Source organism: Ovis canadensis, chromosome 21 (genome assembly GCF_042477335.2).
Source record: "Ovis canadensis isolate MfBH-ARS-UI-01 breed Bighorn chromosome 21, ARS-UI_OviCan_v2, whole genome shotgun sequence".
Taxonomy (NCBI): Eukaryota; Metazoa; Chordata; class Mammalia; order Artiodactyla; family Bovidae; genus Ovis; species Ovis canadensis.
Window position 1 is genome coordinate 67285001 of NC_091265.1, and position 22500 is coordinate 67307500.

The 22500-nt window shown below is 52.1% G+C and overlaps 3 protein-coding genes and 1 pseudogene across 9 annotated transcripts in view; 2 read left to right on the plus strand and 2 right to left on the minus strand.

Annotated features, from left to right (window-relative positions):
- The window catches only part of LOC138426889 (interferon-induced transmembrane protein 1-like), a 5502-nt gene extending 3724 nt beyond the window's left edge, over window positions 1-1778 (minus strand). Inside the window, exons 1-3 of one of the 7 annotated variants that reach the window (XM_069565897.1) lie at window positions 1721-1778; window positions 758-937; window positions 1-272 (exon numbers count right to left, since the gene is read on the minus strand). The exon at window positions 1-272 is cut by the window's left edge and continues 155 nt beyond it. Coding sequence is in view for 1 of the 7 variants with exons in the window: in XM_069565896.1 (XP_069421997.1) it covers window positions 98-136 (39 nt within the window). In the remaining 6 variants the exon portion in view is untranslated. Of the gene's footprint in view, window positions 273-398; window positions 490-757 lie in introns of those variants that run through there. The other 6 variants (XM_069565896.1, XM_069565901.1, XM_069565903.1 and 3 more) reach the window with 6 other exon arrangements.
- Window positions 1779-8326: 6548 nt separating this feature from the next.
- On the plus strand, window positions 8327-9370 carry LOC138426888 (protein-tyrosine sulfotransferase 2-like; annotated as a pseudogene).
- A 9196-nt stretch (window positions 9371-18566) lies between these two features.
- LOC138426894 (interferon-induced transmembrane protein 3-like) lies at window positions 18567-19853 on the plus strand. Its single transcript, XM_069565905.1, has 2 exons — window positions 18567-19127; window positions 19569-19853. The coding sequence occupies exons 1-2, from the start codon at window positions 18879-18881 to the stop codon at window positions 19758-19760; spliced, it is 441 nt and encodes a 146-aa protein (XP_069422006.1). The 5' UTR covers window positions 18567-18878; the 3' UTR covers window positions 19761-19853.
- A 2587-nt stretch (window positions 19854-22440) lies between these two features.
- The window catches only part of LOC138426895 (interferon-induced transmembrane protein 1-like), a 4648-nt gene continuing 4588 nt past the window's right edge, over window positions 22441-22500 (minus strand). Inside the window, exon 2 of the mRNA XM_069565906.1 lies at window positions 22441-22500. This exon is cut by the window's right edge and continues 278 nt beyond it. The gene's annotated coding sequence lies outside the window, so the exon portion shown is untranslated.

Consider the following 22500-nt stretch of genomic DNA (forward strand, 5'->3'; position numbering starts at 1 on the left):
GATTCACACACAGGAATAACAGATAATGGCGATTCAGGACAAGAAAGTCACAGCAAAAACTGTAACCACATTTGGGAAACAAAGGGGAAGGTGTTACTCTCTGTAGAGAAAAAGGAGGCAGTTGAGGGGCGGCCATGAGCAGAGTCCATCAGAGAAACACGGCGAGCAGGGTGGTGGCAGCTTCTGCGGCTGAGCTGCAAGGACTCTCGTCAGCTGGAGTTGCTGTTGGCGTGCAGAAGCGCCCCCTTCTCCTCTAGGTTCTCTTGGCTGGTCTAGGAATTAAGTTGTCATAGACAATTAGGACAAAACCAAGCAAAAGTTTAGCAACATGTACACATGGGAGAGACCCAGGGGAACGGGAGCACCATCGAAACGGCCAAGACCCTCAGCTCAAATACCATCTTCAGCTAACGACAAGGAAGGTGCTGGGGCCAGGTTTTCGTGACTTGAAGGGGCAGCTGAACTGGAAATAGAAAGCAAATGTTTGGGAAACAAATGTTTGCTTGGCCAGGCAGGGACACGGGGACACAGACTGGACTCTGGTCTCCAACAAACCCTTTTTCCAAATTATTTTAGGCTGTTATGGGGAGGCAACAATAAAAGCTTCCCAAATCCTCTGTTTCATTTTCCTTTTTAAAAATAAATAATCAGCCTAAATTAATCCTTATGCCAAAGAGAAACACTTTGGGACAGCAAAGTTTGCTCCTCTCCAGTGGGTACTATCGTTACAGAACGTTACAAGAAAACCAGAACCGACCTTTCGGGCAAGCCAGCAGGTCCTTGTGAAAGCCCCAGCTCCCCTCGGGTTGTGCACAGGCTTCTCGTCATGCTTCCGTTGAGCCAGGGGGGAAGCTCCCCGGCAAACCTGGAGCCATGTGCGCCTCCTGGACGTTTCTGGTTAAGGTGTTATGGAGGCTCGATGACCAGCAAGAGGCCTCTGATCCCCCATGAAGAGAAAACAGAATGTAAATACAGAGAGAGCACACTGCCCTTTACCCTCCAGCTGCCAGCAAAGACTTGCCCAAGCACAGACACCGCTGCCAATCGTCCCCTTGTGAGGGGCACTGAGGGGCGCTCATGAGCTGTAGCTTCTGCAGACCCTCGGGTCAGAGCAGAGGTGTCAGCATCAATCAACCAAGGCTACCTCAAATTATGGGTGTCCCAAAGCTGACAAATAGCCCGATTTACATGGATGGCCTTTCAGTTATCTTACAGATCTTATTTTTCCATCCAGGGTTGGATTGCTTTGAAGCAAGGAATGGGGCATGGAATTAATTAAGGAATCTGAGCCCACGGTAGAGTTGGGACAGGCCTGCAGGCTAAGCTCTCTTGCCCTCAGTGCGTCAGCGGTCACCCCAAACAGGAAGACATGTCCCTCTACACCTCCAGCAGGGAGGCCTCTGCCCTTCCCACACAGCAGGAGGGAGCAGGTTTCTCTCTGCCGCCCCAACCCCGGCAGCAGCCCAGCCGGAGGCCTCAGGCCCAGCCCCGGAGCCCCGTTACTTTGCACCCCGGCTCCTCCAGTGGACTCCGGTCATCACCGCCCCTGCCCGCTCCCCCTCTCCCCAGAGCAGCAAGTCGTCTGTCCAGGTTCTCTGGGGTCCGTCTGTTCCACCATGGTGCGCATATCCTGAGTTGCATTTCCTCTGCTGTTCCTGAATAAACCTGTCTCTGCTGGTGCTGACTGGAAAAAATGCACAAACTAAATGTCGAAAATTACGTTTTATTTTGCAGACGAAACTGAGGCCTTAAGCCTGAGAGAAAGCCTCTCTGAGGATAAGGGAGGAGCCAGGACATACAGGAGTTTTGCAACAAAAGCCAAGTAGTCAGAACATGATTACTGGCACTAAGCAGCCATCTAGCGCTGCTCTGCGAATGGGGAGGTGCGAGCGTCTGGGCTCACTGGAATCAGTCCTTGGGCTGCACCTCCGCTCTCTGGGGCCAGGGCCCTGCGCTTCCCCGTCCAGCGTCCCCTCACGGGGTGGCCGTAGTGTCCACAAATCCTCGTTTACTGATGTGGTAGGCAACGTGCCGTGCCTGCAAGCTTTTCCTGCACTTTCAATTCTTGACCTACAGAGTACACTGTGTAGCTCATATTTATTGAATTCCAATATTCATTGGTTTTGTAAGTTTCTCTTGGGCAATAAAAGTACCCTAGAAACTATAAACCTTGTTACCTGCCTAACGGACACCTGCCTGTTTGACCCATCTGGGTCTTGGGCAGACTGGGGAGCGGAATGGAAGTGTGGGGGGTGGCCGCCCTGCACACCCTGGGCCCTGAGGTGGTCAGTGTCCGGCCCTCTCCCAGGGTGGGCCGCTCGTTTAGGTTTTCCTCCCTGCTGGGCCAGTTCCAGAGCCCCCAGCCAGCCCTGCGGCTCTCATCCAGAAGCCGCTGACCCCTAAGGACAGTCCAGCACCGCCTGCTTCCGTGCCTATCGCACCTCGAGGTGGGGGGTGACTGCTGGGGTGGGGGCCACCCACTGCCCAGTGGCCACAGGGAGGACCAGCCTTGGGTCAGGGCCCCGCGTGAATCCCCAGCAGACAGCACCCTGCCACTCTGCCATCTGGCGTTACTTCTGGCATCTTGTCGCCCTTTGCCTTCGCTTTGTGTGCTAAGTGACTCAGTCGCGTCCAGCTCTTTGCGACCCCATGGACTGTAGCCCGCCAGGCTCCGCTGCCCATGGAATTTCCCAGGCAAGAACTGGAGTAGGTAGCCACTCCCTTCTCCAGGGGATCTTCCTGACCCAGAGATCAAACCCCGGTCTCCTGCATTGCAAGCACATTCTTTACCCTCTGAGCCACCAGGGATTGTTTTTGTACTTTTTAGCTGGCATCTATCTTCACTGATACATGCAAAACTTATCTGCTCAAATTTTAACCCCAGAGGCACCGTGAAGCTCATACGCTTACGAGGCAACATGTCCCAGAGCTGCAGCCAGCTCCCACCCACATCTGGGGCTGGCCTCTCAATCACTGGGAACATGTGCCAGTTGTGAAAAGCTACACGAAAAAACAGGGGGGTGGAGAATTCTCAAAGCCCATCTCTCCACAAAAGCAGGAAAAAATTTGCAAAAAATATCAGAATCAACATTTTCAGCCTCTGAAAGTAGAGAAAGTCTTGCAGAAATCAGAGGAGTGCTTAATCAAGAAAAAATGGTGTAACTTCAGTACAGAGCTGTGCGGCATTTTATCTAATCCTGGTTCCATCCCTCGTGTCTAAGCTCTGCGGCAGCCTCGCAGACAGCAGCCTGTAATCTATTTCAGACTCTTGCCAAAGTCTGAAGAGGCAGGAGCACTTCCTAACTCATTCTCTGAGGCCAGAATCACCCAGACACCAAAGTCAGAGAGAGAGACTACAAAGAAAACAAAGACCAATATCCCTTATGTGTATAGGTGTGAAAATCCTCCGCAAGCTCTAGCAAACTGAACCCAGCATATTATGTACACACCACGACTGTTACCAGCAGGAGCTGGAGCCAAACTCAAGCTGCTCATTACTCCATGTTTGACAGACAAGTTTTGTTGGTGGGAGAAGAAAGATGCTTTATTCAGGAAGCTGGCAACCTGGGGAGATGACAGACTGGTGTCCCCCAAACCACTTCTGAGTTGCCGATCAGGGCAAGCGCTTTTAAAGGAAAGCATCAAGGGTTTGCAGGTGATGGCTACGTGCAGAGCAGCACAGTCAGCTCTGACCAGCACCCTGAAATTGGTGGTGCAGGGCCTGGTGAGCGGCATCTTATCTGGAGTGAAGTGAATCTCCAGCGCCAGGGTCGGGCTGCTCTCGTTTCCCTGAGGGCAGTTTCTGGAAGCGTGCCGCATGGGGCAGCTTAAGTCACTGCTACAGTCTGGCCATCGTGCTGTCAGCTTTTTCCCTCTGGTGGCAGCTTTCAGTTTCAATTCAGTTGCTCAGTCATGTCCAACTCTTTGCGACCCCATGGACTGCAGCACGCCAGGCCTCCCTGTCCATAATCAACTCCCGGAGGTTACTCAAACTCATGTCCACCGAGTCAGGGATGTCATCCAACCATCTCATCCTCTGTTTTCCCCTTCTCCTTCCGCTTCAATCTTTCCCAGCATCAGGGTCTTTTCTAGTGAGTCAGTTCTTTCCACCAGGTAGACAAAGTATTGGAGTTTCAGCTTCAGCATCAGTCCTTCCAGTGAATATTCAGCACTGATTTCCTTTAGGATGGACTTGTTGGATCTCCTTGCAGTCCAAGGGTCTCTCAAGAGTCTTCTCCAACACACAGTTCAACAGCATCAGTTCTTCAGCACTCAGCTTTTTATATAGTCCAACTATCACATCCATACGTGACCACTGGAAAAACAATAGTTTTGACTCGATGGACCTTTGTTGGCCAAGTAAGGTCTCTGCTTTTTAATATGCTGTCCTGGTTGAACATAGCTTTTCTTCCAAGGAGCAAGCATCTTTTAACTTCATGACTGCAGTCCCCATCTGCAGTGATTTTGGAGCCCCCCAAAATAAAGTCTCTCACTGTTTTCATTGTTTCCCCATCTATTTCCCATGGAGTGATGGGCCCAGATGCCATGATCTTAGTTTTCTGAATGTTGAGCTTTAAACCAACTTTTTCACTCTCCTCTTTCACTTTATTCAAGAGGCTCTTTAGTTCTTTGCTTTCTGTCATAAGGGTGGTGTTATCTGCGTATCTGAGGTTATTGATATTTCTCCCAGCAATCTTGATTCCAGCTTGTCCTTCAGCCAGCCTGGCATTTCTCATGATGTACTCTGCATATAAGTTAAATAAACAGGGTGACAATATGCAGCCTTGACATACTCTTTTCCCAATTTGGAACCAGTCCCCTGTTCCATGTCCAGTTTTAACTGTTGCTTCCTGACCTGCATACAGGTTTCTCAGAAGGCAGGTCAGGTGGTCTGGTATTCCTATCTCTTGAAGAATTTTCCACAGTTTATTGTGATCCACAAAGTCAAAGGCTTTGGCATAGTCAATAAACAGTAGATGTTTTTCTGGAATTCTCCTGCTTTTGTGATGATCCAATGGATGTTGGCAATTTGATCTCTGGTTCCTCTGCCTTTTCTAAAACCAGCTTGAACATCTGAAAGTTTACTTTTCACATACTGTTGAAGCCTGGTTTGGAGAGTTTTGAGCATTACTTTGCTGGCGTGTGAGATGAGTGCAATTGTGCAGTAGTTTGAACATTCTTTAGCATTGCCTTTCTTTGGGATTGGAATGAAAACTGACCTTTTCCAATCCTGTGGCCACTGCTGAGTTTTCCAAATTTGCTGGCATATTGAGTGCAGCACTTTCATAGCATCGTCTTTTAGGATTTGAAATAGCTCAACTGGAGTTCCATCACCTCCACTAGCTTTGTTTGTAGTGATGCTTCCTAAGGCCCACTTGACTTTGAACTCCAGGATGTCTGGCTCTGGGTGAGTGATCACACCGTCACAGTTATATGGGTCATGAAGATCTTTTCTGTACAGTTCTGTGCGTTCTTGCCACCTCTTCTTTATATCTTCTGCTTCTGTTAGGCCCATAGCATTTCAATGTTCCTTTGGTATCTCTAATTTCTTGAGGCAATCTCTAGTCTTTCCCATTCTATTGTTTTCCTCTCTTTGTATTGATCACTGGGGAAGGCTTTCTTATCTTCTTGCTGTAATTCAAATGGGCATATCTTTCCTTTTCTCCTTTGCCTTTCACTTCTCTTCTTTTCTCAGCTATTTGTAAGGTCTCCTCAAACAACCATTCTGTCTTTTGCATTTCTTTCTCTTGGGGGTGGTCTTGACCCCCGCCTCCTGCACAATGTCATGAACCTCCATCCGTAGTTCTTCAGCCATAGTTCATAGATCTGTCTATCAGATCTGATCCCTTGAATCTATTTGTCACTTCTGCTGTATTGTAAGGGATTTGATTTAGGTCATATTTGAATGGTCTGGTGGTTTTCCCTACTTTCTTCAATTAAGTCTGAATTTTGCAATAAGGAGTCCATGATCTGAGCCACAGTCAGCTCCTGGTCTTGTTTTTGCCTACTGTATAGAACTTCTCCATCTTTGGCTACAAAGAATATAATCAATTTGATTTCAGTATTGACCATCTGGTGATGTCCATGTGTAGAGTCTTCTCTTGTGTTGTTGGAAGAGGGTGTTTGCTATTACCAGTGTGTTCCCTTACAAACTCTGTTATCCTTTGCCCTGCTTCATTTTGTCCTCCAAGGCCAAGTTTGCCTGTTACTCCAGGTATCTCTTAACTTCCTACATTTGCATTCCAGCCCCCTATAATGAAATGGACATCTTTTGGGGTGTTAGTTCTAGAATGTCTTATAGGTCTTCATAGAACCGTTCAACTTCAGCTTCCTCAGCATTACTGGTGGGGGCACAGACTTGGATTACTGTGTATTGAATGGTTTGCCTTGGAAAAGAACAGAGATCATTCTGTCTTTGAGATCTCTGTTTTTGAGATTGCACCCAAGTACTGCGTTTCAGATGCTTTTGTTGACTATGAGGGCTACTCCTTTTCTTCTAAGGGACTCTTGCCCAGAGTAGTAGATACAATGGGCATCTGAGTTAAATTCACCCTATCCAGTCCATTTAAGTTTGCTGATTCCTAAAATATTGATGTTCACTCTTGCCATCTCCTGTTTGATCATGTCCAATTTGCCTTGATTCCCGGACCTAACATTCTAGATTCCTATGCAATATTGCTCTTTACAGCGTCGGACTTTACTTCCATCACCAGTCACATCCACAACTGGGTGGTGGTGTTGCTGTGGCTCCATCCCTTCTTTCTTTCTGGAGTTATTTCTCCATTGATCTCCAGCAGCATACCGGGCACCTGCTGACCTGGGGAGCTCCTCTTTCAGTGTCTTATCCTTTTGCCTTTTTGTGCTGTTCGTGGGGCTCTCGAGGCAAGAATACTGATGTGGTTTGCCACTCCCTTCTCCAGTTTAGTGTTAGTATCTGTGAAACAACTAAGCATGTGGAACAGACACTGTTACCTATGTCCTTCGGGGAGGAACTAAAGATTCTGTGACAGATAGATAATGGCTGACTCGCCGTTTAAATTGTTGCCTGCTTTTATGGCCCAACTGCTATTATTTTTATCACTACATAGTCTCATCTTTTAGATTAATTCTTGAACCAGGCTTTTGTGACTCAGGGTTAGGCCCCTAGGAGACTAAAGCCTTTTTCTACAAATAAGAATCAGGTCCCGTGGAGGGGCCTTTGTACCTGGGAAAGCCCCTTCAGGTTCCTGCTGGGTTTCATGACCAAGAGGCATTTATTCCAGAAATGCAACCATGGTTTAAGAATATAAGTCAGTTAATAACATCAGAGTAATTAATACATGGCATTGATAAATGAAGAAAAACACTCTGTGATTATCACAGTTACTGCAGACAAAGCACCTGACAAAAATCCAACAGCGTCTCCTCTTGGAAGCATTTCAAAGAAAAAAGCACTTCTCCCACTTGATAAAGGACATCTACGGGAAAGGTACAGCTCAGAGCACACGTAAAGGTGAACGGCTGAAAGCTTCTCGAAACTGTAGACCACTTTGGGAAGCATACGGTCATTTTCACAATATTGGTTCTTCTGGTCCGAGAACGTGATGCATCTCGCCACCTGCTTACGACATTTCTGGTTTCACAATACTGGTTCTTCCATTCCGAGAACGTGATGTATCTCTCCACCTGTTTACATCGTTTTTTATTTCTTTCATCACTGTCGTGTAGTTTTCTGTGCACAGGCCTTTGGTCTCCTTAGGTAGGTTTATCCCTAGGTACTTTGTTGTTGTTGCTGTGGTGAATGGGATTGCTCCCCTAATTTATCTTTCTGATTTTTTGTTGTGTTTAGCATATAAGAATATATCCTTATCAAATTGCCAATGGCATTTCTCACAGAACTAGAACAAAAATTTTACAATTTGTTTAGTAACACAAAAGACCCCAAACATCAAAGCAATCTTGGGAAACAAAACAGAGCTAGAGGGATCAGGCTTCCTCCAGCTGATCCCTTCCTATGGGATTCCTTCCTGGAGGAATCTGACTTCAGACTATACTACAAAGTTACTGTAATCAAGACAGCATGGTACTCGCACAAAAGCAGAAACATAGACCAATGAAGCAAGGTAGAAAGCTCAGAGATAAACCCACACACCAATGGGCACCTTATCTTTGATGAAGGAGCAAACATACACAGCGGAGAAAAGACAGGCTCTTCAATAAGTGGTGCTGAGAAACCTGGTCAAGCACATGTGAAAATGAGATGAGAACGCCTCCTGTCCTCCCTGCTGGCCCCAGAGGGAAGTCTCTGCATGCTGTCGCTGGTCGGTGGCCCCTCCCTAGGCCCAGCATGTGCCTGTCGTGGCAGAGGGCACTGCCGGCAGCTGGCTTGGGGTGGTCCCGGTGGTGGCAGTCCAGCTGGGGCAGCAGGTGCTGGAGTGCCGGTGGTGCTGGGGCCCATGGGGCCGCTGGGGGGCCATGCAGTTCGAGCAGGAGGACTTGGGGATGGTGGGCATGAACTGCATGGCATTCCGCTAGGGCAAGGCCATGCCCCTCATCTTTGTGGGCAGTGTGCCCCAGGACGGCACCATGCTGGACCCCGTGCCAACGCGCTGGGAAAGGAGACCACATCCTCCCCCACATACTGGCTGTGCGCCAGGCCTGGTCCAAGTGAGGCTGAGAGAAGCTGCAGCCGGACGAGGCCTTCAGCCTGGAGGTGATCGCCGAGCGCCGCGAGCCAGCCTGAGTCCTCCGCAGCAAAGACTCCTTTACCCTCAAGTGCTACATCGACCTGTTGGCCTCTCCCCAACTCCAGGCTCCTGCCGGTGGTGCAGGACAGCCTCTGCACCCTCCCTGGGCACTCACAAGGGCACCATCGCTGGCTTCAACCCTAGTAGCTACGGCGACTGCCTCACCAAGGGGAGCAGGCCGTCGTGGTGATGTATGCCCCTAGCATGGAGGAGGCGAAGTGCAAGTGCCCGGCGCGCCCTACGAGCAACGGGTGCTGTGCCCCTGGTGCTCCCTCAAGCTCATCCTCTGCTGTGACAGCACCCTGCATCAGGACGACCTCATCTGCAAGCCCTGCAGCCCAAGTCCAGGATCGGGCTCCACAGGCCAGGCCCTCAAGCCTGTGAACCTGGAAGCGCTCTCCAAGTGGACTGGCCACATTCCTGGGGATGTGCTGAGGGACATGGGCCAGATGGCCCCCATGCTGGCCCAGCTCAGCTATGACCCCTGTGCAAACCCACCCAATTACTACAACCCCAGCCCCACCCCATGGTCATCAACCACACACACCAGGTCTTGAAACAGGGACTACAAAACACAGGTCAGTCTGAAAGGCTGCTTTCAGGTAGACAAGAACAGCACCCCTTCCCACCTGAGAAGCTCGTGATTCCCAGATCTCCGCAAATGGCTTTGTTGCCAGGAGAAACTGCATTAGAGTGGAAACTGGACCTTTAATCCAAGCGTATTGTTCGCTGTTCTATTAATCGCCAAAACAGGGGGAAGGTATATGCATATGTTTGCAAAAGCTGAATTACTGAAAACTTACCTCTTCACACTCTGTCTTAGGACAGGCTGGGGCAGAGGACCAAGAGGCCGGAAGCAGGCTGGCTTTGAAACATCGGCACTTTTTCCCTGAAAACTTCCTCCAAGAAATGGACCTGCAGGGTCTCCAGGGACAAAGCCGCCGCCCGGGCCCCCTCTGTGGGCTCTTACTTCCGAATTCAAAGAATCTGTGCGAGAGTTTAGTGTATGAGGTCTTCTTTGATTCTGCTTTTCTCTTTGGTTCTACTCAGTTTCACAGAGGAAATATTTATATAATTTGAATAAACTGAATGGTGGGAAGAAGCACTTCCCAACACCACACACAAAAACAAACTCAAAATGGATTAAAGACCTAAATGTAAGGCCAGAAACTCTAAAAACTCTTAGAGGAAAACATAGACAGAACACCCTGATATAAATTGCAGCAAGATTTTCCTTGAGCCACCTCCTAGAGTAAAGGAAATAAAAGCAAAAACCAACAAACAAATGGGACCAACAGTTAGCTCTGGACACGAAGCAACCGACTGGTTCAAAATTGGGAAAGGAGTACAGCAAGGCTGCATATTGTCACCCTGCTTATTTAACTCATATCCAGAGTACATCATGCAAAATGCCGGACTACATAAATCGCAAGCTGGAATCAACATTGCCAGGAGAAATATCAACAACCTCAGATATGCAGGTGATACGACTCTAATGGCAGAAAGTGAAGAGGAACTGAGGAGCCTCTGGATGACCGTGAAAGAGGAGAGTGAAAAAGCTGGCTTAAAACTCAACAATAAAAAAACCAAGATCGTGGCACCCAATCCCATCACTTCATGGCAAACCAGTTCAGTCAGTTCAGTCACTCAGTCGTGTCTGACTCTTTGCGCCCCCATGAGTCGCAGCACGCCAGGCCTCCCCGTCCATCACCAACTCCCGGAGTTCACTCAGACTCAAGTCCATCGAGTCAGTGATGCCATCCAGCCATCTCATCCTCGGTCGTCCCCTTCTCCTCCTGCCCCCAATCCCTCTCAGGATCAGAGTCCTTCTCCAGCGAGTCAACGCTTCGCATGAGGTGGCCAAAGTATTGGAGTTTCAGCTTTAGCATCAGTCCTTCCAGTGAAAACCCGGGACTGATCTCCTTTAGGATGGACTGGTTGGATCTCCTTGCAGTCCAAGGGACTCTCAAGAGTCTTCTCCAACACCACAGTTCAAGAGCATCAATTATTCGGCACTCAGCCTTCTTCACAGTCCAACTCTCACATCCATACATGACCACAGGAAAAACCATAGCCTTGACTAGACGGACCTTAGTCGGCAAGGTAATGTCTCTGCTTTTGAATATGCTATCTAGGTTGGTCATAACTTTTCTTCCAAGGAGTAAGCATCTTTTAATTTCATGGCTGCAGTCACCATCTGCAGTGATTTTGGAGCCCAAAAAAATAAAGTCTGACACTGTTTCCACTGTTTCCCCATCTATTTCCCATGGAGTGATGGGACCAGATGCCATGATCTTTGTTTTCTGAATGTTGAGCTTTAAGCCAACATTTCCCACTCTCCACTTTCACTTTCATCAAGAGGCTTTTTAGCTCCTCTTCACTTTCGGCCACAAGGGTGGTGTCATCTGCATATCTGAGGTGATTGATATTTCTCCCGGCAATCTTGATCCCAGCTTGTGCTTCTTCCAGTCCAGCGTTTCTCATGATGTACTCTGCATATAAGTTAAATAAGCAGGGTGACAGTATGCAGCCTTGACGTACTCCTTTTCCTATTTGGAACCAGTCTGTTGTTCCATGTCCAGATGACCATTATATCTACTACTGTGGGCAGGAATCCCTTAGAAGAAATGGAGTAGCCATCATGGTCAACAAAAGAATACGAAATGCAGTACTTGGATGCAATCTCAAAAATGACAGAATGATCCCTGTTTGTTTCCAAGGCAAACCATTCAATATCACAGTAATCCAAGTCTATGCCCCAACCAGTAATGCTGAAGAAGCTGAAGTTGAACGGTTCTATGAAGACCTACAAGACCTTTTAGAACTAACACCCAAAAAAGATGTCCTTTTCATTACAGGGGACTGGAATGCAAAAGTAGGAAGTCAAGAAACACCTGGAGTAACAGGCAAATTTGGCCTTGGAATATGGAATGAAGCAGGGCAAAGACTAATAGAGTTTTGCCAAGAAAATGCACTGGTCATAGCAAACACCCTCTTCCAACAACACAAGAGAAGACTCTACACATGGACATCACCAGATGGTCAACACCAAAATCAGATTGATTATATTCTTTGCAGCCAAAGATGGAGAAGCTCTATACAGTCAACAAAAACAAGACCAGGAGCTGACTGTGGCTCAGATCATGAACTCCTTATTACCAAATTCAGACTTAAATTGAAGAAAGTAGGGAAAACCACTAGACCATTCAGGTATGACCTAAATCAAATCCCTTACGATTATACAGTGGAAGTGAGAAATAGATTTAAGGGCCTAGATCTGATAGATAGAGTGCCTGATGAACTATGGCATGAGGTTCATGACATTGTACATGAGACAGGGATCAAGACCATCCCCATGGAAAAGACAGGCAAAAAAGCAAAACGGCTGTCATGGCAAATAGAAGGGGGAAAATTGGAAGCAGTGACAGATTTTATTATTGGGGGGGCTCCAAAATCACTGCAGATGGTGACTGCAGCCATGAAATTAAAAAGATGCTTACTCCTTGGAAGGAAAGTTACGACCAACCTAGATAGCATATTGAAAAGCAGAGACATTACTTTGCCAACAAAGGTCCGTCTAGCCAAGGCTATGTTTTCTCCAGTGGTCATGTATGGATGTGAGAGTTGGACTATAAAGAAAGCTGAGCGGTGAAGAATTGATGCGTTTGAACTGTGGTGTTGGAGAAGACTCTTGAGAGTCCCTTGGACTGCAAGGAGATCCAACCAGTCCATCCTAAAGGAGATCAGTTCCAGATGTTCATTGGAAGGACTGATCCTGAAACTGAAACTCCAATACTTTGGCCACCTGATGCAATGAGCTGACTCATTGGAAAAGACCCTGATGCTGGAAAAGATTGAAGGCGGGAGAAGAAGGGGACGACAGAGGATGAGATTGTTGGATGGCATCTCCGACTCAATGGACATGAGTTTGAGTAAACTCCATGAGTTAGTGATGGACAGGGAGGCCTGGCGTGCTGCAGTCCATGGGGTCGCAAAGAGTCGGACACGACTGAGCGAATGAACTGAACTGAACTGAACCTTCTGACTAGTCTTGTTATCTTGAAGCTTGCATACTGTGGGTTGGGTCTGGTAAGACCTTTCTGTTGTTAGTTGTGACCTTGTTAATTTAAGAGGCATGTTGTGGGAGTGGGTCTGATAAGAGCATATAAGGTCTTGCTAAGACAAAGGGCACTCTCCACCCCTTCTGATTCTACGTCAGAAGGTTTCTCTGTCCCTTTTCAGCGCTTCCCTGGTGGCTCAGAGGGTAAAGTGTCTGCCTGCGATATAGGAGACCGGGGTTTGATCCCTGGGTCGGGAAGATCCCCTGGAGAAGGAAATGGCAACCCACTCCAGTATTCTGGCTGAGAAAATTCCATGGATGGAGGATCCTGATAGGCTATAGTCCACGGGGTTGCAAAGAGTTGGACATGACTGAGCGACTTCACTTTCTTTCACTTTCATACTTTAATAAAACTCTGATACACAAAAGCTCTTTATTTATCAAGCCTGGCCCCTGGTCCCAAAGCTAAATCTTCTTTGGAGATCAAGAATCTGACACCATTCACCACAAGCTATCACTACCGTATGCAAAACAGGTAGCTAATGAGAAATTGCTACGAAACACAGGGAGCTCAGCCTGGTGCTCTGAGAGGACCTGGAGCAGTGGGAAAATCAACATCCAAAAATCACTAGCAATGGCTAACCCAATGATTATAATTAAGAAGACAACTCCATTTGCAATAGTATTTTTAAAATACTTAGTAAAAAATTTACCCAAGTAGGTGTATGACTTGTACGCCAAAAACTACAGATCATTGCTGAAAGGAACTAAAAAAGCCTAAATAAATGAAAAGACATCTATGCTCACAGACCTGAGCTCTTAGGCAACACTCCACAGATGACCTTCAGTTTCAACACAGTACAGTTCAGTTCATTTCAGTCGCTCAGTCGTGTCTGACTCTTTGTGACCCCGTGAACCGCAGCACGCCAGGCCTCCCTGTCTATCACCAACTCCCGGAGTTCACTCACACTCACGTCCATCGAGTCCGTGATGCCATCCTGCCATCCCATCCTCTGTCGTCCCCTTCTCCTCCTGCCCCCAATCCCTCCCAGCATCAGAGTCTTCTCCAGTGAGTCAACTCTTTGCATGAGGTGGCCAAAGTACTGGAGTTTCAGCTTTAGCATCATTCCTTCCAAAGAAATCCTAGGGCTGATCTCGTTTAGAACGGACTGGTTGGATCTCCTTGCAGTTCAAGGGACTCTCAAGAGTCTTCTCCAACACCACAGTTCAAAAGCATCAATTCTTCGGCACTCAGCCTTCTTCACAGTCCAACTCTCACATCCATATGTGACCACTGGAAAAACCATAGCCTTGACTAGACGGACCTTAGTCGGCAAAGTAATGTCTCTGCTTTTGAATATGCTATCTAGGTTGGTCATAACTTTTCTTCCAAGGAGTAAGCATCTTTTAATTTCATGGCTGCAGTCACCATCTGCAGTGATTTTGGAGCCCAAAAAAATAAAGTCTGACACTGTTTCCACTGTTTCCCCATCTATTTCCCATGGAGTGATGGGACCAGATGCCATGATCTTCGTTTTCTGAATGTTGAGCTTTAAGCCAACTTTTTCACTCTCCACTTTCCCTTTCATCAAGAGGCTTTTTAGTTCCTCTTCACTTTCTGCCGTAAGGGTGGTGTCATCTGCATATCTGAGGTGACTGATATTTCTCCCTGCAATCTTGATTCCAGCTTGTGTTTCTTCCAGCCCAGCATTTCTCATGATGTACTCTGCATATAAGTCAAAATTCCCACAGTTTTTATTTTTATTTTTTCCAGAAATGGATAGGCTGATCCTAAAATCCACATGGAATTGTCAGGCCAAAACCATCTTAGAAAAGCATAACAGAGTTAGGGGCTCATGCTTCCTGATTCAAAATTCACTACCAAGCTGCAGTCAGCGAGGGGTTGTGTTCCTGGCGTAAGATACACACATGGACTGTGGGAAAGAAATTAGAGGCCATGACAAACTTACACGCAGATGGTCACAGGAGGCCAACAGGCTGCCAGGACTGTTCACAGTTGGCGCAGATGTGGATGTCCACATGGAGAGGGAAGAAGCTGGACCCTGCCTCGCAGTTCATACAAAATTAACTCAAAATGGATACAGTGAGGCAGGCCGTGACCAGGGGCCTCTTGCTATAGGGCTTATTCCTGGGCCAACTTCTAGACTGACGAAGAAACTGTGAGGGACTAAGAGAAACCGCACGCACGGGCATCTGGGGCAAGACATGGGCAGCAAGACGCAGAAGGCCGGAGCACGCCTGCCTGCGCAAAAGCTGCGCCTGCCCGTGATCCCCGCACACAGCGCCAGCAACGGGGGCAGGCCGTCGAAGCCCCTCTGCGGGCCAGCCTGCCCAGCAGGCCACACCCTCACCCACTGAAGGGACCAGCTCGCCCTGTGTAGGGATGAGCATGGGCCCCTATTGCTTGTTTTTGCTCCCTCCTTCTGAAGCAGGGGCCTCAGTGAAGCCATTCCTCAATTCCTCATCTGGCCTCGTATCAATTTCTACAATTAAAGAGTCCAGGAGCCTGAGTCGGCGACAGTGGGACCTGGTATAAAAGCTGAACTGCAAAATGGTTAGAAGGAAACGCAGTGTGACTTTGGATCAGGCAATGGTTTCTTAGCTACATTACAAGATCTAAAGAAAACAGAGAGAAATTGTCGTTTGCCAAATGAAAAATGTCTGTGCCTCAAAGGACACTCAAGAAAGTGAAAAGACAATCTAAAAAATGGGAGAGAATTTGGAATTCATGTATCTGACAAGGGACTAGTATTCAGCATATAAAAGAAGAACTGCCATTCAACAACAGCAAGACCCACAGACCAAGCAGTCAGCGGAAAAAGGCCCGAGCGGACAGCTTCCGAAGACACGTGAACAGCTGGTGAGCAGAAGCCATGCTCGGCACCGGTGGTGGGCAAGGACATGCCCATAAACCACCACCAAGGGGGCAGCTGCCGTGGTTTTATACGACCCAGCAGTTCCACTCCAAGATGCAGGCCGAAGAGGGCTGAAATGTGCGGTTACGGAAAACCTTGACCACAAATGTTTCTAAGCATTATTCATAATAGCCAAAAGCTGGGAATGGTCAAATGTCGATAGGTTGATGAAGAAAGGAAAAAAATATATGGTGTCCTCTTACAGTACAACATTAACCAGCCATAAAGACAGGGGGTTCCGGCACAGCCTGCAGTATGGACGAACATCACGTAGTGAGATACTACAGAAACAAAGGCACGTGATTTACACGGAAAACCCCAGGAGGGAAACCCAGGCCGAGAGAGCAGACTGGTGTTTGAAGGGAGCGAGGCGCTGAAGGGATTGGGGAGGGCCCCCTACTGGGAATGGGGTTCCCTTACCCTAAGGCGGGCGGGGAGGCTGGCTGTTGGAGCTGGACAACATCGCACCGGAAAAGTGCCAGAGAAGCTCACTTGTACGCTTTCTGTGGGTGAAACAAAACAGGTTCTGCTCTGCAACTTTCAGGTGATTAAAAATTAAGCCGTCTAACCAATCAATAAATAAGGCTTCCCTGGTGGCTCAGAGGGTAGAGCGTCTGCCTGCAGCGCAGGAGACCGGGGTTCGATCCCTGCATCGGGAAGATCCTCTGGAGAAGGAAATGGCAACCCACTCCAGTACTCTTGCCTGGAAAATTCCATGGACAGAGGAGCCTGGTAGGATATAGTCCATGGGGTCTCAAAGAGTCAGACACGACTGAGCAACTTCACTTTTCAACCAATAAATAAAAGCGCACAGAAGCAAAGGCGTGACTGCCACCTGGCAGCGACCTCCTAGGTGTCACCATCAGCACTGCACAGCGGTCATCCTGTCCATAGACCGGCCCCTGGGGAGAAGCTGCTGGAGGCTGAGCTGCGGCCCCTCTCCAGCCAGGAGCAGGGGGCCTGCTGGGGGCCCGAGGCCGCAGGGCAGCCTCACCCCATGCGGTTGAGGACGCGAGCCTGCGCAGACGCGACCACCCGGCTTGTGGGTGTCCATCCTGCCCACGCCGACCCCGCCCTCTGATGGCCCGGCGTGCACAGCAGCTCGGCCGAAGGACAGCCTGCTGGGTCAGTGCCGCCAGCAGGAGCACAGAGCACACAAGATACCTCCACAAGGAGGGCTTAACAGGGGGGCCAGGGCGCAGAGCAGAGCTGTCCCAGAGAGATAGGAGGTGAGGAGGCCCAGGGTCCCAGTGCCAGGCCTCAGGGTGGTGTGGGGGCGCTGGGTCAGAGCACCAGGCCTCAGGGCAGTGTGGGGGCCACTGGGGCACCCGAGGCTGGCCTGGGAGCCTTGCCGCAAAGGGACACAACCGGTGGGATGGCCTTGCTCCTAACAGGACGGCCCAGGCCTGGCCATCACCGCCCACAGCCTCACACACAGGTGAGGGCAGAGACAGGAGAACACGTGGCCCTGCGATCTGAAGAGAGCGGAGGCCTGGCCACAGAGCCGACCCACCCTGTCCCTGAGGAGGGGGCACAGCCTCAAGCCCAGAGCCGTCCTGCCAGCACGCCTGCTCCCCCTGGAGCCACCGCAGGTCCCATGAGACATGAGGGGGGGCGGGGGAGGCAGGAAGGCCAGGCTGCATGGACACACAGGCCCAGGGCTCCCAGCGGCTGCCAGACGCCTGGTAGGCGTCCTGCCTCTGCACAGCTGGCCCTGGTCCCGCTCCCCCAGCCCCTGGGGGACCGTGGGAGGCTCCTCGGGGCAGGCCACACGGGCTGCTGGGTGCTGACCTGCAACCGGGAAGGACCCAAACCCCGCCTGGAGTGGGGACTCAGGACTGGGGGGCCAGTGCCCCTCAGAGGGGAGGCCTGTGCAGCTGGGGGGCTGGCGGCGGGGGCGGGGTTCCTCTGGGCCCGGGGGTGAGGCTGAGTGGGGCCTGGCAGGAGCCCCCGAGTGGGGACAGTGGGCGCTGCAGCAGGCTTGGGCCTGAGAAGCCCAGGCTGAGGAAGGGTCCCAGCCCCAACCAACCCCTAAATCGGGAGCAGGTGTTGCTGAGACAGGGCCTAACTCTGGCGAGACACCAAATTTGGCACATTGATTATTTTACGCTGTGTGGATGAAAAGTGTCATCTGCCCCATCAGGAAGCAAAGGGCGCTGCAGACCTGAAGGCCTCAACCTGCAGCCCCTCAGGGTGGAAAAGCAGGCTGCTGCCCAGACAGCTGGGAGGCGCGTCAGGGGAGTGATTTCACAGGGTCCAGAGTCTTGCGTGTTCCCATATGAAGAAAAGGGCTAACTTCTCTAAATTAAGACATTGAGTTTTCTTTAATTAACAGAATCTTTTGATGTTCCAACTACCTGGTTTTACTGCTCAAACTCCTATAAATTCTGCCCCTCACTTCATCTCTTTGGAGCAACCTGTCAGAGCAAACGAACATTCTGGGTCTCGGACTTAGGTGCTCAGGTGTATGGCAAATGAAAGACAGTTCCCATCTATTTGGTTGTACTTTTTTTTTTTTTCCAGTCAACAAGAGAAACCGCCCTGAAAGGGTGTCTCCTCCTGTACCAGGATGGGGGTGGGCGGGGGGGGGGGGGGCGGAGGGGACTACATTCCTAGAAACTCTCATGGTGGGGGGAGGCAAGGACTGACCTCTGCAGGAAATCCCTTTATTTCTATGCATTGCGGGGTCATCTCCCAAAAGGGGCCTCTCCTCCCCACCCCAGCACCTTTTGTCTCTAGCTCACAGGGGCATTTAAGGGGGTGGATTCAGCATTTCCGGGAGAAATTTCTCAAGATTTTCTCATTTGCAGAAAACTGTTTACTCAGCATTCCTGGGTCTCTCCCATATACAGGGGGTTACATGTTCTTAAACTGTTATTTGTGTTTCTTCTATTAAAGTATCTTTTATTACAAAAGGAGGGGGAGGGGAGAAGGAAGTCGGCCCCTTCCAGCCTCTGGGGCAGAACATCTCTCCAGGCCCTAGCCTTCCTCTCGCCCACCCAGTGTAACCTGACACTCAATGGTTCATCCCGCCTCCTAGGACCAGCCCATCCCCAATACTCCAAAAGCCAGGAAACGGAAATTCAGAGAAATCGAAACTCCTGAGGAAAGAAAGGAGCCCCGAGTGTGTGCTGGCACAGGTACTCCGTCCCCAGCATGAACCGCACGTCCCAGCCCTTATTCACTGGGGCCCACGGTGCGGTGCCCCCAGCCTATGAGTTGCTCAAGGAGGAGCACGAGGTGGCCGTGCTGGGGGCGCCCCAGAGCCCGGCGCCCGTGACGACCACGGTGATCAACATCCGCAGCGACACCGCCCTGCCCGACCACATCGTGTGGTCCCTGTTCAACACCATCTTCATGAACTGGTGCTGCCTGGGCTTCGTGGCATTCGCCTACTCTGTGAAGGTGGGTGGGCACCTGGGCGTCTCCAGAAAGTGCTGGGAGCCTGGAGAGGGCCCAGCCCGGTGACACTTGGGGTTGGGGAGCCCCTGTGTGTTGTTTTGTGTACATGGTGTGTGTGTGTGTGTGTGTGTGTGTGTGTACATGCAGGTCATGATGAGCCTGCAGGGGGCGTGTGGGGATGACCAGGGTCAGCCTTTTGACTCCTGGCAGGTGAGTGGCCAGTGAGGGGGCTGAGAGGAAGGGTGGGAGAGCCCTGGGCCTCCTGGAGAGGCTGACTGTCTGTGGGAAAGGTCATGGAGACCCCAGGAGGGGAGGAGCGCTCACCGGCCACAGTCGTGCTCAACTCCAGGGGGCGGGCGGGTGTAGGTCCTCGCGAGGAACGGGCAGTGGGGGGCCAGCAGGGGGGCCTGAGGCACAGGCCCCTCACCACCTCTCCTCCCCCAGTCTAGGGACCGGAAGATGGTCGGCGACATCACTGGGGCCCAGAGCTACGCCTCCACCGCCAAGTGCCTGAACATCTGCGCCCTGGTCCTGGGCATCCTTCTGACTATCGTCCTCATCATCCTTGTGTCCACCGGCTCCCTGATGATCGTCCAAGCAATCTTGGGGCTCATACAGAACTACGGAGGCCACTAGTCCCTGCCCACAGCCCGAGGCAGTCACCCCTTTTTCCTACAGCCTATGCAGGCATCTGTCCACCAAGAAATAAAAGGAGGCATTTGTATGTGAGGGCGCTGTGTTTTGACCTGGGGAGGGGGCCCTTGAGAGTCCCAGCCTGGCCGTGAGCCCGAGCCCGCCTCCTCCCACCCCGCACTGTCCCACATGCTCTGAGGCTCTAGGCGGGGCCCGGCCAGTCCTCTGGCCCGGCGTGCATGGGGCGTTGGGCTGGGGCTGCAGTTACTGGTCAGGGGGTTGGGGTGTGGGTTCCTCAAGGGTTGGGCGCAGAACACCCTCGGCTCTGTTGACAAAACAGAAGAAACCGCTCAGAAGCCTGCAAATAAGAAGATAGTTTGGCGCCTTAGGATTTGCAGCTGGAGAAATGCAGATTCGGGTGGCAAGTCAACTGTGCTCCAGGCAAGTCCAGAGGGCGGGGGTCACAACACAGCGAGGACGGTCCAGAGCACGGAGGTTCCAGAAAGGGGGCGGCGCCAGCAGGCCAGGGTCACGGCCTGCAGCTGACTGGTGGCTAACAGCTTTCCAGGGAGCGAAGAGCAGGAGTTCCGGGGGTCTGAGGGAGGCCCGGCCAGGACGCTGGTCAGTTCCGGCTCTCCTGGCGCCCAGCTCCCTCTCACACCCTGCGGCACGTCCCTCTCGTCACTGTCCTTCGCACGGCCCCGCAGGCCCCCTCTGCCGGGAAGGCCACAGGAGCACCGCGCCCACCGCTGCAGAGAGAGCCCCGTGCTGCTCAGCTGGAGGAGAGGCCCCTGCCCTGCCCTCTGCCCTCGACGGCAGCCCCATCCTTCTTCTGCCATGGCCTCCAGACACGGGGGCACTCGAGGGGCAGGGCAGACCCGCCCACCCCCATCTGGGCCGGGGCGTGTGGAGGCGCAGCGGAGCCACCCCCTCGTCCCCTGACTCCTCATGTGGGTCCCCTCCCCAGTCTGTGCCTACCCCAGCCCCCTGACTGGGGGAGGCTGCGGGGAGGCTGGGATCCCAGGGTGGGCCAGGAGGGAGCCCCTCTCCCTGTGGGTCTGACACCCGTGAGCACGAGGGGCAGCACCAAGGAAGTCCTGGCGGAGGCTGGCAGGCACACCCCTCAGGGTCGGGAAGGACTTCCTCCAAGGCGGGGGAGAGCCAGCAGCCGGCAAAGCCCTGGGGCTGGCAGGGGCGCTGCCCAGCGGCGCAGACCCCGCTGGGTGGGCTGGGGGGGCAGAATCTTCCCGTGCCAGCAGCAACAGGAAGGGGCCAGGGGCACGCCTGCCCACCCCCAGCCTGGGACTCATCTGCCCTGCTCTGCCCTCCCCAGGCTGGGACCAAACCTGGCATCTTAAGGAGCCCTGTCTTCTCAGTTCCTCCGAGGCCCAGTCCAGGCAAAGCAGAGGCAGGGCCTTCTCCCCACGGGCTCCTTGGAAAAGGGACCCCCTGTCACCCTGGCCCAGGGCTCCAACCTCCCCCCCGCTCTGTCCTCCTGCGCCCCCAACTCTTTCAGCCCAGCCTAGGTCACCCGCAGCTGCCAGAGGACACGGGACTGTCCCCTGGAACCAGGCCAGGATGTGGCTCCGAGGACCGCAGCTGCTCACAGCCCGGCCGTCGGCTCCCAGAGCCGTCGAGGGAAGGTCCCTCAGTTTCCCCTGCTTGATGCCTCGGGCCTCCTGTGAATTTTCAGAAGCTCCGGAACACGGGCCTTTGCGGCTTGCACCAGGGGGCTTCCCACCTAGCAGGACCCTCACCGCAAATCGGTGAAGCTCAGGCGGGCTACACTCAGTGCCACCAGCCCTCAGGACTGCTGCCCACCTGAGAGGAGGTGGGGACCCCCTAGGGCCTGCCAGGGTTGTGGGTTCACAGGTCAGGGGTCAGGGTCACACAGCTGTCCCCCTCGTCCCTGCCTGGGAGACCGTCCTTCCTGGACTCAGAGAGGCAGTCTGCCAGCCTCTCCTGCAGGACTCAGCGTCCCTGAGGCTGAGCCCCTGTGCTCGCCTGTGGGACCCAAGAGAGAGTGGGCGACCTCATCCGAGTCACCGTCCTCCAGGGAGGATCCAGACCAGCCTGGCTCCCAGGGAGGGCCCAGTGGGGCTGGGCGTCCATCCCCTCTGAGGGCCAGGAGGAGGGGAACCCACTATGAAGAGCTGCTGACTTCCGTGAGAGCCGGGCAGGACTAGCCCTGGGACCCGAGTGAGCCCGGGAGAGCCTGGGTCCCCAAAGGGCGTGTGGACGGCTCCCTCCCCGGCAGCAGCCTGTGGCTGCTGGACTCCTCCAGCCTCTCTGGGTGACACCCAGGACGCCCTGTGCAGGGCACAGCGGCTCCGCAGCTGGGGTGTGGCCCCCCACCCGCTCCCCCTGGGGCGTCAGAGACAGGGATACCTGTCCGGGTGTCTCTCCCCACACTGGGCTAGGAGGGCCCCCGTCTCCCCGTCTGCATCCCAGGCTCACAACAATGCCCCAGGGTCCCCAGTGTCTGCGAGACCCTTCCACCCAGCAGGGCCTGCTGGTTTTTGAGGGGAGGAAGGGGTCTTTCCTCTGGGGGTTCCTGTTGACCAGGGTGGGCTCGCCAGCTCCGCTCTGGCCTTCTCAGTCAGCCCGCAGCTGACCGCTCTGGGCTCTCCAGAGGCCGCCAGGGTCCCAGCAGCGTCCCCTCCGCAGGAGACATCACAGCAGCTTCACAGACAAGGGCACTTTATTGATTCAGCGGTTGACAATCTGTGTCTATAAACTGCTG